Source organism: Catharus ustulatus, chromosome 3, assembly GCF_009819885.2.
Source record: "Catharus ustulatus isolate bCatUst1 chromosome 3, bCatUst1.pri.v2, whole genome shotgun sequence".
In the NCBI taxonomy this organism is placed as follows: Eukaryota; Metazoa; Chordata; class Aves; order Passeriformes; family Turdidae; genus Catharus; species Catharus ustulatus.
The window spans coordinates 49,359,010-49,373,338 of NC_046223.1; the positions used below are offsets into that span (position 1 = coordinate 49,359,010).

General features: G+C 41.0%; 1 protein-coding gene across 5 annotated transcripts in view; it reads right to left on the reverse strand.

Moving 5' to 3' along the window:
• LOC116993511 (SAM and SH3 domain-containing protein 1-like) overlaps nucleotides 1-14,329 on the reverse strand; it is a 528,294-nt gene that overhangs the window by 53,417 nt on the left and 460,548 nt on the right. For all 5 annotated transcript variants that reach the window (XM_033054178.2, XM_033054180.2, XM_033054177.2 and 2 more), the window contains exons 3-4: nucleotides 7,912-7,962; nucleotides 7,741-7,790 (exon numbers count right to left, since the gene is read on the reverse strand). In XM_033054178.2, coding sequence (XP_032910069.1) covers nucleotides 7,741-7,790; nucleotides 7,912-7,962 — 101 coding nt within the window. The remainder of the gene's footprint in view (nucleotides 1-7,740; nucleotides 7,791-7,911; nucleotides 7,963-14,329) is intronic.

Consider the following 14,329-nt stretch of genomic DNA (forward strand, 5'->3'; position numbering starts at 1 on the left):
ACAAAGAATACAAAGAACAAATATATATGGGAATGGTTGTACAACCATCATTATTCATGCTCAAGAAAGATTAATTCAATCTAAATATGGTATGGGGAAAGCTATTAGAATAGCCAGGGAACAGGACAGCTGAGCTTACAAAAGAAAGCTAGAAAAGTTTTGTCTGTCAAATTGGAAAGCTGCAAGAAGATTACCTTACTGCCTATTAATAAATCAGGCACAGGAACAAACAGACATGCTGGAAAAAAATAGAAAGAGAAGCTAGCATTTCCTAACTGTTTGGACAAACTTCCAACAGTATGTACAGAAAGGGAGAACAACTTTAAAAACTTGATTAACTGCTTTTACAGGAGGCTGCTTGAAAGATAAGAGACCAGAACAGACATCTTAAACAGACCAGACTAGACATTGCCATAAGGATTGCCTCTGGAGGGCACTTTTGGTTCTTGTTTTGCAGCCTGGGGGCTTTGTAAGAGCAATGTCAAAGCCTGACATCTTAAATGGTCTCTGAATCTGTATTTCCATAAAAGTGCTGCAGTGGGGATAACATCATTACACCTAAGCAATACCTTTGAAACCTGGAGGTGGTCTTCAAAACTTGGTGTGCAAGGAAGACCCAATGCATACATTTGGGTCATAAGCCAACTAAGCCTGTCTGATTATTGAGACCAGTTTCAACTAGGTTACAGCTTTTCCTGTTAACTCTGGACTGATTCTGACCTCAGACAGAAAAACACTGGGGCTAATCTCGCATAGAGAGTGGTTGATATTACAAGAGACAGAGTCATACGTGCCCCAAGAACATGCTGGTACTCCAAAGAACTGGGAAAAGAAACAAACAACACCATGCACTGCTTTCATGAATGTGCCTGTTGATTTTTAAAATCTCATTGTTCTCAAAACAGAACAAATGTAGGAACTGAGGATGATGGGCATTTATATTTTAAATGCAGATGTGCTTTAACAAATGGCTGCATCTCATTTATGGACCATAAAATCCACAGGTGCATAGCACCACATGATGATGAAACCACCACAGTTATCATCTTCAATAAACTGATAGTGCCCCTCTCGTTCCTTTCCAATGATTATTTTTAGTACACTGCAGAAAATGGTTTAGATGGGATATTTAGTACAGGAATATTATGCATATTCAGAGCGGTGAATAAACCAATGCAAAAGCCCATGCTGGCTCCACTGCAAAGCCATTTGGTTATCCCTGTACATTAGAAATGGCCCACTTACATAATTAGTATGAAAAACTGACAGACTTGTAACTGCTCCTGACTGAATACAAGGTAATTTATCTAACTGGAGCTGGCACAGGGAAGAAAATGGGCCTTTGGTATTTTTATCAAATTTGCATGAACCTGAAGAGAAAGGAGGCCTGCAAGGTTCTGACCTTGCTGGCACCAGTGTGAGAAAGGGATGGAAAGCAAAGAGGTTTCATTCAATTATCTTCTCATTAGGTTTCCATAGCAATGGCTCTTTAAGCAGGTCAAAACTTTCTCAGTGGAAACAAACACTGAGCTGCTTGTGGCCTGTGCGTGTGTATGTGTACTCTGTGGCATCACCAGCATGGAAGCCACCACGCTGGTCCCACGGGCTCAGTCCACGGACTGGCAGCAGGCAGATGGGGGCACATCATGTATTTAATGACAGAATGCTTGGTCCCAGCCAGGGGGCACATAATTGCCAGCTAAAAACTCTTTGAGAGCAAAGAGCAGGGCCCAGTGCTGCAGGCAAGGCTTCCCTGCTCTCTGTGTATTGCTCACTACGTGCCATCTCAACTCGCTGTGACAAGTCAGACTTTCTCGTGAAACGTGCCCTTCATACTTCCTTGTACAAAATTACCAGGCTTGAAATCTTCTTCCAGCTGCTCAAAGGAGCACTGGTTTCCCTCCTCACGTGTCCCAGGCAGCGTTTGGCTGGCCTCTCACTCCCATTGTGTGGGTTATTGTGGGAGTTTCCTGCCCTACTTCTCTGGAGGAGGCTGTTTAAAGGCAGCATGAATAATTTGCCTTTCACTAAATCAGGGCTCAAACAAGTGAAAACAGCCATACATATTCACCGATTTTTTCAATTCCTGCAAAGACAGGGTATAAAAAAAATTTATCTTAAGTTCAAACATCTCAAGTAAAAAAAAGCTCTTACTTCTTTTTCTTCCAATATTCTTTTCCATTTTTAAACTATGCAAAAGGAATAATTTATTCCCTTAGCAATAAAGTGCAGCCTTTATCTACCTCAGTTTGGGTGTTTTGTTTGTTTTATGCTTTGTTCTTGTCAGTTTCTGCCCTCTCTCTGCCTTACATCCTCTTTCAGACCTGCACATCTCTTTCTTCTCAGATGAGCTTACAAATACCTGCCAGAATTAATTTGGGCACTCTAAGAAGTTGCCAGAATCTAAGCTGATAGAATTTAAACCCCTCCATCCTTGACTTGGAGGGATGATTTAATAACCTCCTGCATTCAAATCTTGACCTGCAGTTTGGATGATGCAGGGAAAGAAGATTAGGGAATCAAGTCTTAAAAACTACTGGCAAATGCCAGTAGATCAGCATACCAAAGGGGGCAGAATTGAGGCTTGGATGAACCTTTCTGCAGCTTTCACTGGAAATCACTGTGGAAAATAGGAAAACTGAAATGCAGGCTCTCTCCCAGCCTTAGGTTGATACACAGTTCCAGTTTATACCATGGGATACTGGAATGGCTGTACTATGGCACATTCATTGCAAAAAATTCTTAAAAACAGATTCAGTCAATCGTCTCTCCTGCAGTGACAATAGATATAATGCAGATAGCAGCCACTTGTGCTGTGGCCTCACTGCTTGCCTGCTAAAAACCTCAGAGAAAGCCATAACGCCCGAGGAGCCTACAGCTCCTGCTGTGACATTCCCAACAAGCCATCAGAGGTCTGGCCAAGCTGTATGAATGGAACACGTGAGTGGCTCGGTACATCCTGCACACACACAGGGTGACAGACATTTGCCCTCAGGAGCAGCTGAAGGAGGGAGTTGAGGATGCAGCTGCCAGAGGCTCCCCCATGCCAGGGGAATGCAAAGCCTCTGAGCAATGTTGCCCTGTGCCACCTGCAACCCACACATGCCTGCTTCTCTCCTTCTGCCTAACGTGTGTTTCTGGCCAGTTCCCTGCTCTGGCAGTCTCAGATTTAGGTCTTGAGTATCACCGGGTCAAGAACATCTAAACTGTACTGAGGAGTACAGCAGGATGAATTGTGGCACTTGATATGAAGTATGACTATTTACTGGTCAGGAGCGCACTTGAGTGGTACAGTTCAAGAAAGTGCAGGTGATTCACATAGGAGGTGACAATTCATAACACTCACTGCCACATATAGGTGGTGGGAATGACTGAAACATCAGATACATGACACAACTGTTATCTTGTGCATTGTTTCCATCCTTTCTTTCTCCAGCAACTCTTAAGAAAAATATCAGTACATAGGAATGTCTGTAGCTCATCCTATTTGTATGCAGTGCTCCTGAGTCTCTGACCCACTTCCTTTTCTTTCCCAGCAGATCTCAGACACACCAGATCTGAAACACAGCCCAAAGGCTGATGGAGCAAACAGTGACAGCAAACAGATCCATTTCCAAAGAGGGAAAACACACAACTTCCTTTCTGCAACGTCCCCCCAGTTCTTCTAAAAACAGGATGAGAGTCAGGATGCAGAAGCCTGAGTTCAGGGGACTGGGTTTAACCTGGATTTCCTGGCAAACATGCAGAGCTCATCAGTCTGTCATGTAGACTTGAATGCTCAAAAATGGGAACAGGCTAAAAGTTGGGTTACATTGTTTAAACGCTCTGTTTACAATTATGAGAAAACCCTGCTCAGTCTCCTATCTGAGTAAACATCCTTGGGGTGTTGCCATCTCTTTGAAATAATAGGAATTGTATATAAAATACATCCCTAGATGAACATGGTATGGGGTCAGAGAAGTAATAGTAATTGCTAAAGAACACATTTACTGTATGTTTTCTACACTAATGATTCCTCTAGCAAAACAACGTGTCTGTATAGATGCACCTGTGGTTCTGGACAGATTTTTTGTTTAAAATGAGTAATATCACTGTTAAAGACGCTGTTGCCACTTTACTGAAGGCACACTGAGAAATAGCAAAGTTACACTAGCACCAAAATTGTCAGCAAGACTGCAGTTTAAAAGAAGGAAATCTTGGAAAGGGCAGAGGGAAGCGAAAATTATTATTCAGAGAAGAAAGTTACAAACACCTCATTCCATGCTCTGCATTAGTTGCTGAATATGACATAACTTAGAAATCTGGCAAACTGTTTACAGAAGGAACTCCTACAGTAAGGCAAAAAAAACCAGAGCAGTTGAGAAGCAAAGCTTGAACAAATATGACCTTGTTTTCTGTTGTTTATGGATAGTTTTTCAGGCCACATCAGTACCCTTGCTGTTATTCACGTAAATCTTAGAGGTTTTGCCTCTGAGTGAAGATTTTTCTTTCTTTGTCAGAATCAATCAAACAAAAGGCATATTTGATAGGACACATATAATGCATCGAGCAGGTTCACATTTGCAGTCTTTTTTTGCAGCTTCATCTAATAACACGAACGGTGTTGTTAACAACAGAGGAAGGTAGTATTGCCCCAGATGCCTTCGGGGGTGGGGGGGGTGATGACAATGACTCACTGTGACAAACACTTCTGCCTCCAGGCTCATTTAATCCCTTTTGCCTTTCTACAAGCCCTGTGCTGCTCATCTGTGTTAGAGCACATCACTCACTAGACAGATACTTGTTGAACAACTTGCTGGACTGAGGGCACTGACTAATTCTGCACTGACTTTATATCAGACTGAGCAGCAGGGTTAGTAAGACTCAAGGCAAGACTGAACATACACAGCTTGTCCATACAAACAGGATTTTTTCCTACCACAGATCACCAAGGTTAATATGTTTTCAGTGTGGTGTACAGTGGAGCCCGTTGGGCTCTCTCTTCCAGCTGAGTAGCACAGAAAAGGAAAACCAAATCAGGTTAAAGCAAACATTGCTCTTCCCAGGTTCCCTCAAAGTTTCTTTCTCTCTGGAATGTCTAAACTCTGGCAGATTAAACAACCATCCAGATGTGTTATTTTAAAACTTAAGACTTTGGTAGCATTAAGCTGTAGGGTGTGCAGGTAGCAGTGCTGGGTGAAGAAGCTGCCGAGAGTGACTATATCCCAGCCAGACATTTGCTCTCTCCTCTTATCTCAATACAGATTTTTCCTTGGGACTGCCCTTACTTTCTAAAACAACCTTTCTAAAACAACACTGGACCAGCAACAACCCATTTCACTCTAAACATTTGGATTTTCAATGTGTAGAATTATAACTGTTTTTTGATAAGCTCTTACTTGTGGAAGAGTACTCAAAAAAACCCCACTTTCTAGCTCCTGAAAGCCTTCATGTTGAATTTTGAACAAATCCTTCCTTTTGTCCCCCAAATCTTTCATGTATATCTGCATCAAGTTTCATATTTGGCAAACTAGTCTTCTCACAACAAAAGAAGTTTTGTAGAAGCTTTACCACACATTTTTCATACAGCATGAGAATGACATAAAAACAGTGTCCCCAAAGTGACAAACTTCCATGTCTAGTAGCATGCTCACAGAAAATTCAGATGAAAGCCATATACTAAACCCTACAAAAATCTCTGGAGCCAACACAACATCCTTCCCTGAAAAATATCCAATTCAGCATGTTAGTAGCAAGTACAGGTGTATTGGATGGGCTTGAACTGGTCATTTTCCTACATATCAAGTTTATAAACTCTGCCTCCATGGAAAAGGCAATTTTTCTGAATTCAGCCTTCTAGGCTAGAGGGGTGAAGTCAATACTGATGTGGCAGGCTGTCACAAAAAGGCACAGACTATATAATTTCAGGCATGAAGAATTTGTACAGCCCTGAGTAGACATAATTTATTATTTTCAACACCTTGTCCAATTATCATGTGTCATATGGCTTTGCTTCTTATTGTGCAAGTATCTGGCACAACCTGTCCTGCACCAGTTTCATATATATGATCAGGTTAATCACATATACTCTTCTACAAATCCTCATATGGCATATTTCCATTCTTGAGAGGTCCATAACCATCAAGTCCCTTTCATCTGAACTAAGATAATATAATTTCCTTTCAGTGAGGTAAATGGGCTGTTTCAGAGGAGTCACTCAAGAGATTGTTTTGCTGATACTGTCTTCTCACTCAGTTATTTGTGGTAGAACACCTACACAGAGGCACAATTTAGGAAGCTGGCTAGAGCTGGTGGTAAGTGGAGATTTTTCCAAGTTGTGTGCTCTCCTCCTGCAAGATCTTCATCTCATTTATTACCTGGGGTGGGATTATGATAAAGGGGTAAACTGCTTTGAGGCTGAGAGAAAAGTCATATGATTATAGGATAATCTTGCAGGTTTACTTCCCAGATTACAGTTCCCATCCACTTGGCACTTCTGCTTTCATTATAATGTTGGACAGTCAGGTATCCTTCAAAGATTCTTTTCCATATATGAGTATTGGAAGTGCAAAGTATTAAACCCTAAGACTTCCAGGCCTTCTCTTTTATCAGCATGTTATATGGCGGCAGTGATGGTACCCAAGGTAAAATTCACCTTATCTGTCACAGGCTGTTTTGAAAATGAGCATCTACCTCAAGCAAACCATCTCTGCTTTTCTCTCGAGTGATGAAGCATGACAAGGGACCTCTAAAAGACAATCTATCACATTCTCAGACCTTTAGCATGAATCAGCTTCCAGACAAGCCCAAAGCAGTTGTTCACTACCCTACAACTGACTTCTGTATGGTCAGAGCTCAGGCAAGTCCCTTACACCGCATCCACCAAAGACTGCTCTGGGACTGACAGTCCTACTGAGCCAGCAAAAGCAAGAAACCTTCCTGTTACTGCCCTGATACTGATGAATCACTCGAGGATATTCAAATGTAGGACTGTAAACCCTTACAAAAGCATGTCCCATCACAAATGGATTCCATGTACTCCCTCTGAACTCATCCAGCTGGCACTACCCCTGGAAGTGCAGGCAATTGGACACAGAGTGTCAGTTGTCTTCATGCACCACTGCACGTTACCCTGAGCAGCAGGGATCCAAGATCTTGGGATCAAAGGAAGGAGGCACAGAAAACAAGCACACACATTGCAGCAGGAGGTGACAGTAAACAGAAACCCTCTCAGTCCTCACAGAGAGGTTTTCATTAAGGACGCTAAAATTAAAGCTCCTTTTAACTTGGTTTTAAATACTTCATGCCCTTGGCACCTTCTTCAAAAGCACAGTTACAAACTCAGGAGTGCACAGGAAAAGGAACATGATGGAACTCTGTAACTCTCCCTTCCCTTCACCTATCTTTTTTTGGTTGCCTTTAGGTCTAGTCAAAGAATGCAATTTTTAAAGCAGGTGTAATTTGCACAGAAGGTGAAATCACTGATGTTCCTCAGAAATGACTACCAGTTGTCTTGGTGTATGCACACCCCAAGTGTACACAGAAGAGAGAAACAATAACCCTCCCTTGACAAAAAACCCCAAAATAATAAAAGACCAAAAGGGAAGAGGAGAAGGAGCAGGTTTCAAAACAGGTTTCATTCAGTGTTTGGATCTGAAATTTAGATACATCAGTACAATCTAAAATTAATTTACTCCAAGGAAAAAGAAAACCTACCAAATTCCCCCTCCCTCCTTTCTCACTTCCTGTGCCTTCACTTACTTTCTTTCAGTGTCAGGTGTTGATGCGGTGCTGCTGAGACCAAGTGACTCCTGCAAGAGAAGACATGCAGCACTGAGAGCAGACACTAGGGAAACCTTTACCCAATTTATGCAGAATAGCAAATTAAAGAACAAACAAACTAAAGTGGATGATTGAAATCTAAGTGCTTACCTCAATCTGGGATCGCAGCTGTAGAGATGTGGGACTGGCATCAGATTTCTCCTAAAATACAACAAATACCAAGTCAATGAAATATCCAAACACCAGAAAAAAATATGAAGGGGAGAAAAAGGGAAAAGAGAGTAGGAGAACGAAGAGCTATTTCAAAACAGTTCTTACAGGAAACATTAGTTACTCTACTGCTTTCAGTATAAATCCTGAAATAATCCAGTAAAACAGCTAATTTCATACTTATCACTGGAAAATACAAAAAGCAAAACTACCAGAGAGAAGTCATTCAAAACAAAATAGAAAGAGGGGTGTTTTAATTTCACTAGATCACCACACAATTTGTTAGAGAAGTGTAATTTCCAAGATATTACCTTCAGGGAAAAAAATGGCATTAAAAGAACATTCTCTGAGGAAAAAATACTGTGACAATCCAGATACCTTTCACCAAGACCAGTTTCTCACACAGACACTTGCCAACAGTATGGAGTTCAAACCCCTTTTCTACAACCATCTAGGATATAACCATCTAGTCCAGACTCAGTCACCCAGGTTCGCTTTGCAGTTGATGGAGAGACACAGAAACTCTTACAGAACAACTTGCCTGACGGGTTTCAGCTACCTCAAGTTAGATGAGGGAGTCGCACTGGTGGTATCTAATTGAAGACTGCAAGCCAACTGCTTAAAAGGCACATACTATTAACATGTCTACCTGAAATCAGTGGGAAAACTCCAGTTAAAATGGAGGAAGGTAATACAGTTGTCAGTACTGAGGACTACACTTTGTTGGTTGATCGTCACGTGAAATCACAGGGTAAGCTACTTAGTCCTACTTAATTCTCAGCCAGACCTAGCCCTTGTGAAGTTATTGCAAAGTGAATTCCATAACTTACTCATCCCAGCTGGGTAAGCAGTGGTGTACATGGTTCAAGAAAATTTTAAAAAAGGACGTGGATTTGTTTCTCAGTACTGTTCATGCATTCCTCAGCCTACATGTAAAACTCTTATCTCTGTGAAATTGTACTTCCTATGCCCTTTGTTTACACAAAGGGTGACAAAACATTCTTGGGATTTAATTACAAAAAAAAAAAAAAGGAAAAAAAAAAAAGAAGACCAGACACAATTTTCTGGAAATGCAGCCTTTTAATACTAAACAGGAAATTACTACTGACTGCCATGAGGTGGTGTTGGATTAACTCACTCAGGAAGTCCGCAAGACCTGGAGTAGAAAGGAGCCTGCTTTGCCATCACACAACCGAGTCAGCTTGCCCTGCTGGCCAAGGCAGCCAGGGAGGGCACAGGATGGCTCACGGCCATATCCTTGCTCGTGCGCAAGGCTGCCACCGGGTCACTGCCCTGCTGGGGGATTTTGCCTGACCGTGCATTGTCTGCGTAGCTGTTTTTGCTGATTCTGTAGCACAAAAAGGGAAATGAAGTCCTTGAGTGAAAGTGGACGTGAAAAGGCGATCACGTCCACTTACGGACAGATCCAACAAGGACTCCTCTAGTCAAGTAGAAGCTGGACCAAGGCCAGGGAAATTCCAGAGTTTCACAGATCAGATAAATGAAACTAACTATCTGGCACCAGGCATCCCTCTCTTTCTCCATTAGTTCTGCCAAAATGGAATCTAAGTTTTGCACCTGGAAAAGGCTGCAGGCACACTGCTGCCAATCTTCCTCAGATACTCTCCAATCCCTGCCTAGTTCTTTGCAAGGAGGGAGAAAAAGACAAGCTCCACAATCCAAACATTTGCACTTCATGAGCACCTCATTTGTCCATACTCTGCTTCACTGATGAGAAAAGGAATATTTTATCAGTTTTATATTAGTTTCTCTATGCCAGTCAGTAGAACTCGCCACGTCCTCAAGAGGCCTTTAGATCCCAAGTTCCTGATGATTTATCTGTTGTCTTAAAAAGCTGCTTTGCTCCAAGTGTTTTGGTTTTTTATTTTTTAAACACAGTAGGTTTTTTTGTAAATTACCATTTATAAGATGCTGCCTGGCCTCCCATGACAAGTCTTGTGCTTGAGCAGCTGTTCATGAAGTTGAAGCCCGAGACTAAAATTAGATGAAAAGTTCCAATTCTCTGCATAAAACAATTCAGCTGAACAGCCAGTTGCATCCCATGTAACTAAATCCTAAAAAAATTGACTGTATTTACTTTCTTTTTTCTCATTTGCTGTCAAGCTCGCCCTGTTAGAAAAGGAGCTGTTTTATAGGACCAAGATGACTGTGGTGGGCAGAAGCAAGGACAACTTTCCTCTCCTTGCTCTAAAGTCCTACTTCGCAATGCTAGAATGCAAAACACCTGATAATCCTGCACTATTGTGATTAATATTCCTACCTGCCTTTCCAAGAGAATGGTATTTTTTTTCTACTATTTACACAAGAAACCAAAGGAAAATACTTGGGGAAATAGTACTCTGAACTCAACTTCTGGCTTAGATCTGTATCAGATCTGTATCTGTATTCTAAGAGATCATAGAATTTTCATCAGCCTCGAGCAATTCTATTTATTTTGGTTAAAATCCATTAAACCTCACATTAAACCTCACTTTTAAATCCAGAGGTTGTTCTGACTTTAATCCACCAGAATCAGGGCCCTTTTTTACCAGAGGCTAATTCTAGAAGGTTGAGCAAATGTTGTACTGTTGGCATGTTCTCTAGGATGCTACACAATCTTTTCAGAAAATATTTTTAAAGGTTAGTTTCATTAAAGTACATCTTTCATCCTTCTGAGTCAAAACTTGAAAATGAAAGCAAGGACAGCCTGGGTTTATAGAAACAGTGGCTGCAGTAAGAGATATCCCTAGCCTGCATTTCCAGAGCTCCTGTCTAGACAAAAGCAGGTATCTTCTGTGCAAGCAACCTTGCTGCCGCAGGTAAACGCCCTCCACATGTGCCCATAGAGCTTGTCTGATATGTACCAGAAAATTTGTAGTAGCTACATGCTACACAGTGCTCTGAAGAAACTCAATTATCTGAGAAAATACCTAATCAAGTGCAGACTCCTTAAGCCACACTATTAGATCCAGTGTTTCCCAAAGGTGACTGATTTAGTTGCATGGTTTCTAAATTTAAGAGACCCTAGGTAGGGTATCTATCCTGTACTCAGAAACTGTTGGTGAATATTGAACTTGTCCATTATACTATTAAAACCACCAACTAAGATCTGAAGGTTCTGGAGAAACTGAGATGTCCATAAATTGTATCTAATCCCCAGGGAACACATTAGATAGAATGCAAACAGTGGCTTAGCACCAGCTTGTCTAGCTCCCCTTGAGGTCCAAGGTCAGCACAGCACAGAATCTCAAATACGGATAATAAACCCAGGGGGAAGTTTTAAAAATTAGTAATGCTAATATCCTGTAGAGTAAGCCTACGGAATTTAAAGTAGGTATTTGTGCTGGTTTTGCATCCTCCATCAAGTCACCTACACCTGATCTAAAACAATCTCAACTCGCAGAGGAATTTTGCTCTCCCACCTTTAAAGCCTTTTCTTAGCAGTCCTATTTCCTTCCTTTTTCCTTCTTCATTCAAAGCCAATACTATCAAGAGGATGGGTGCAGGACAAAGTCCTGAGGTCCTGGCAGAAGCTCTGATCCAGTAGCTGGAGGAAGGGATGGATGTCAGGTGTCGTGCTGCCCAGAAACCACGTGGGATCACCAACCCTTCCACACTGTAGGTGCCACAGACAGACTGCAGAACCACTCTGGTAACCTTGGGAGCCCTGGTGCAGAAATGCAAGTTGGGGAAATGCTTTTTACAAATCTACTACTACTACTACGTTTTGGAAGAAAATGTAGTTGCAAGCTTAACAAGCAGGATTTGTAACTTATGCTTCAAATCTTTAGTTTTTTGCCTTAAGGATCAAGAAAGAAGCTTCCTTCACAGGTAGCTTTTCTGTCTACTTTGTACACTGAATTTATGTGATCATTTGCATACATTTTCTTTTCAAATTACTGCAGGTTTCTAAATATTGCGATCTTGGTTTTATATATGACTTCCCTCGTAAATTCTTCAAAACAGTTTTGCAACCATTTATGAGCTAAGTCTGAAAAATGCAACTGGGAAGAAAGTACAAAGCACAAAATACATGGGAAGCTGAAAAACCATTTTCTGACTGGGATGGCAGGTTTTGAATTCATGAGGGACTTTTCCTTCCATGACAACTTCAGTCCACTTGTTCTGTATGTAATGTAACAGATAAAAGGTGTATCACAGCCTATCTGAAGGCACTGCTGTTCTGCTCCTGAAACACACAAGCATAGCAGACAAGAGTATCTGAAAGGAAACTTGATTATCCAGGGTATGGTTCACACATTCCAGGGGGAATGTACATATTTTAATCACTTAAACATTAAGCCACATCTATGCTCCACACCACAACTTAGTTTAGGAAATTATATTCATTGAATTAATATCTTCTAATTAAAAATTCATGAACCTCTTCGCAATTTCTGCCACAGGAGCTGTATCCATTTGAAACATAAATTTAAACACTCCTCTGCAGATCCCAAGACAGGATTAATTTCACTGTGCAGACATAAGTGTGCAAAGTGAGACCCAGATGAGTGCTGAGAAAATACAGCAATATAACCAGTAAAAAGGAGATGACTGAAAAGCTCATAGATGTATAAATAATTTTATGAAACCATTTCAGCAGGTGTAAATAAGATATATATAGCAGAAAACATCTGTGAGAGAATTCTGCCAGTCTTTCCCCAAATGTTCTCTCTCTTTGCTCTGAACAGGCATTGCATGTTCTAGTCTAGCTTCTAAAATGATTAAATGAAGATATATTTGAAAGACAGCAGAGCACTGAAGGCTTATAATAGTTTGATTTACTTTGAAAGTCATAATTCTGCCTGGAGTCCTCCACCACACTCTATATTTCAGCCTCTGCAGAGGTGCTGGGGAAGAAGCAGGGAAGTCCCTCTAAAGAGACAGCACAAGTATTTAGGAATGTAATGGAAATTGCCTACAAGTCACCAGATATGAGCCACAGGTAACAAAGAAATAAAAAATATCTAGTGCTTTGTCAGCCACCTTAGCAAGTATTTGAGGGAACTAACAATTCAGTGAGTTTCCAGTGGTAGAGATTAGTTAAAGTCCCATTTTGAGTTCCAAACCACAGCCTCTGGACCACCCCCTTAGTGGTTTCAGCGAAGAAAGGTTTGTCTGCATCACTGCTCTTGCACATTGGAGCCTGAGCTGTAACATGCAAAATGATAGCATCCTGCAGCAACAGCAGCAAAACTCTGGATCAAGGAAATGAATTAAGTGGGAGGGATGGTTTAAAAAAAAAAAAAAAAAAGAAATTTCAAACAATAAATACTACTAAGCACAACAAAAGTCCAAGTGCCTCAATACCTCATACAAAAGTGCAGGCATAGGTAAACACTTAGCTTAACTCCTGATAAAATGCAGCTTCAGAGAGAACACACAGTTAGAGCACTCACATGTCTGCTTATAGTATTGGAGAGGGAAGAAATATCCTGCCTCTCAGCTTGATGCAAACACTAGAATCTATCGAACCTAACACATCTCTCTGGGCAAACACTGGACCCTCTCTCTACCCTTTGCCAACAATGAAAGCAGAAGGGGTTTTTTTTCACCTATCACAAATACACTGCTTTCAACACTAAGGCTGGGAGCCACAGGGCTGAAAAACATCTCACAATGATTTTGAAAAATGTAATTCATTAGCAATTATAGAGAAACTGCAGCTTTTGTAAAGCCCTGTAACAATAAAAAGTGAGGCAGTGCTAAGACATAATTCACTTGTAACAAACAGAAGCAGAGTCCAGAAAAATTATGGCACAAACACAAAAAAAACCCTCAATAGAAATGGGCTTCAGAGAAAGGAAAGTCGATATGGGGACACAGCATTCTGCAGCAGAGAAATCAAATACCTTCTGATCAATTTTGCAAACAAGATGAAGCAAGCCCAGAACTATGGCAGTTATCTTTGTGTTAAAACCATATTAATATAAAGGCCAATATGTGATTGAGACACAGCAGGTCTGATTGATGCATTTTACACTCGTTACTCAAATGGTACAATACTAAAGTGTTCTTATTGCTGGTAGGAACTGCCTCTGTACTAGAGCTCTTACTGGTATAAAAAAGATGAGTAAGATCTGCCAGCTTTGCCTAAAAATCCTTACATTTGTCAGCACTGACTTTTATTGTACAGGTAAGGCCAAAAGGACTTTTGTGAAATAATGTTGCAAAACAGTGAAAGACACGGGTTTCTAGAGAGGACTTTAACATAGAGAGAGTGGTTTTGGCATCAGAAAGAGCTGCAATGTTTCAGCAGAATGAAAAAAACCCTAAACAAACCACATCAAGAATGGTTAAATGTGAAGCCAGAGGACTCAGGATGTGACACAGACAAGGGAGGCATGAGGTAAAGCCC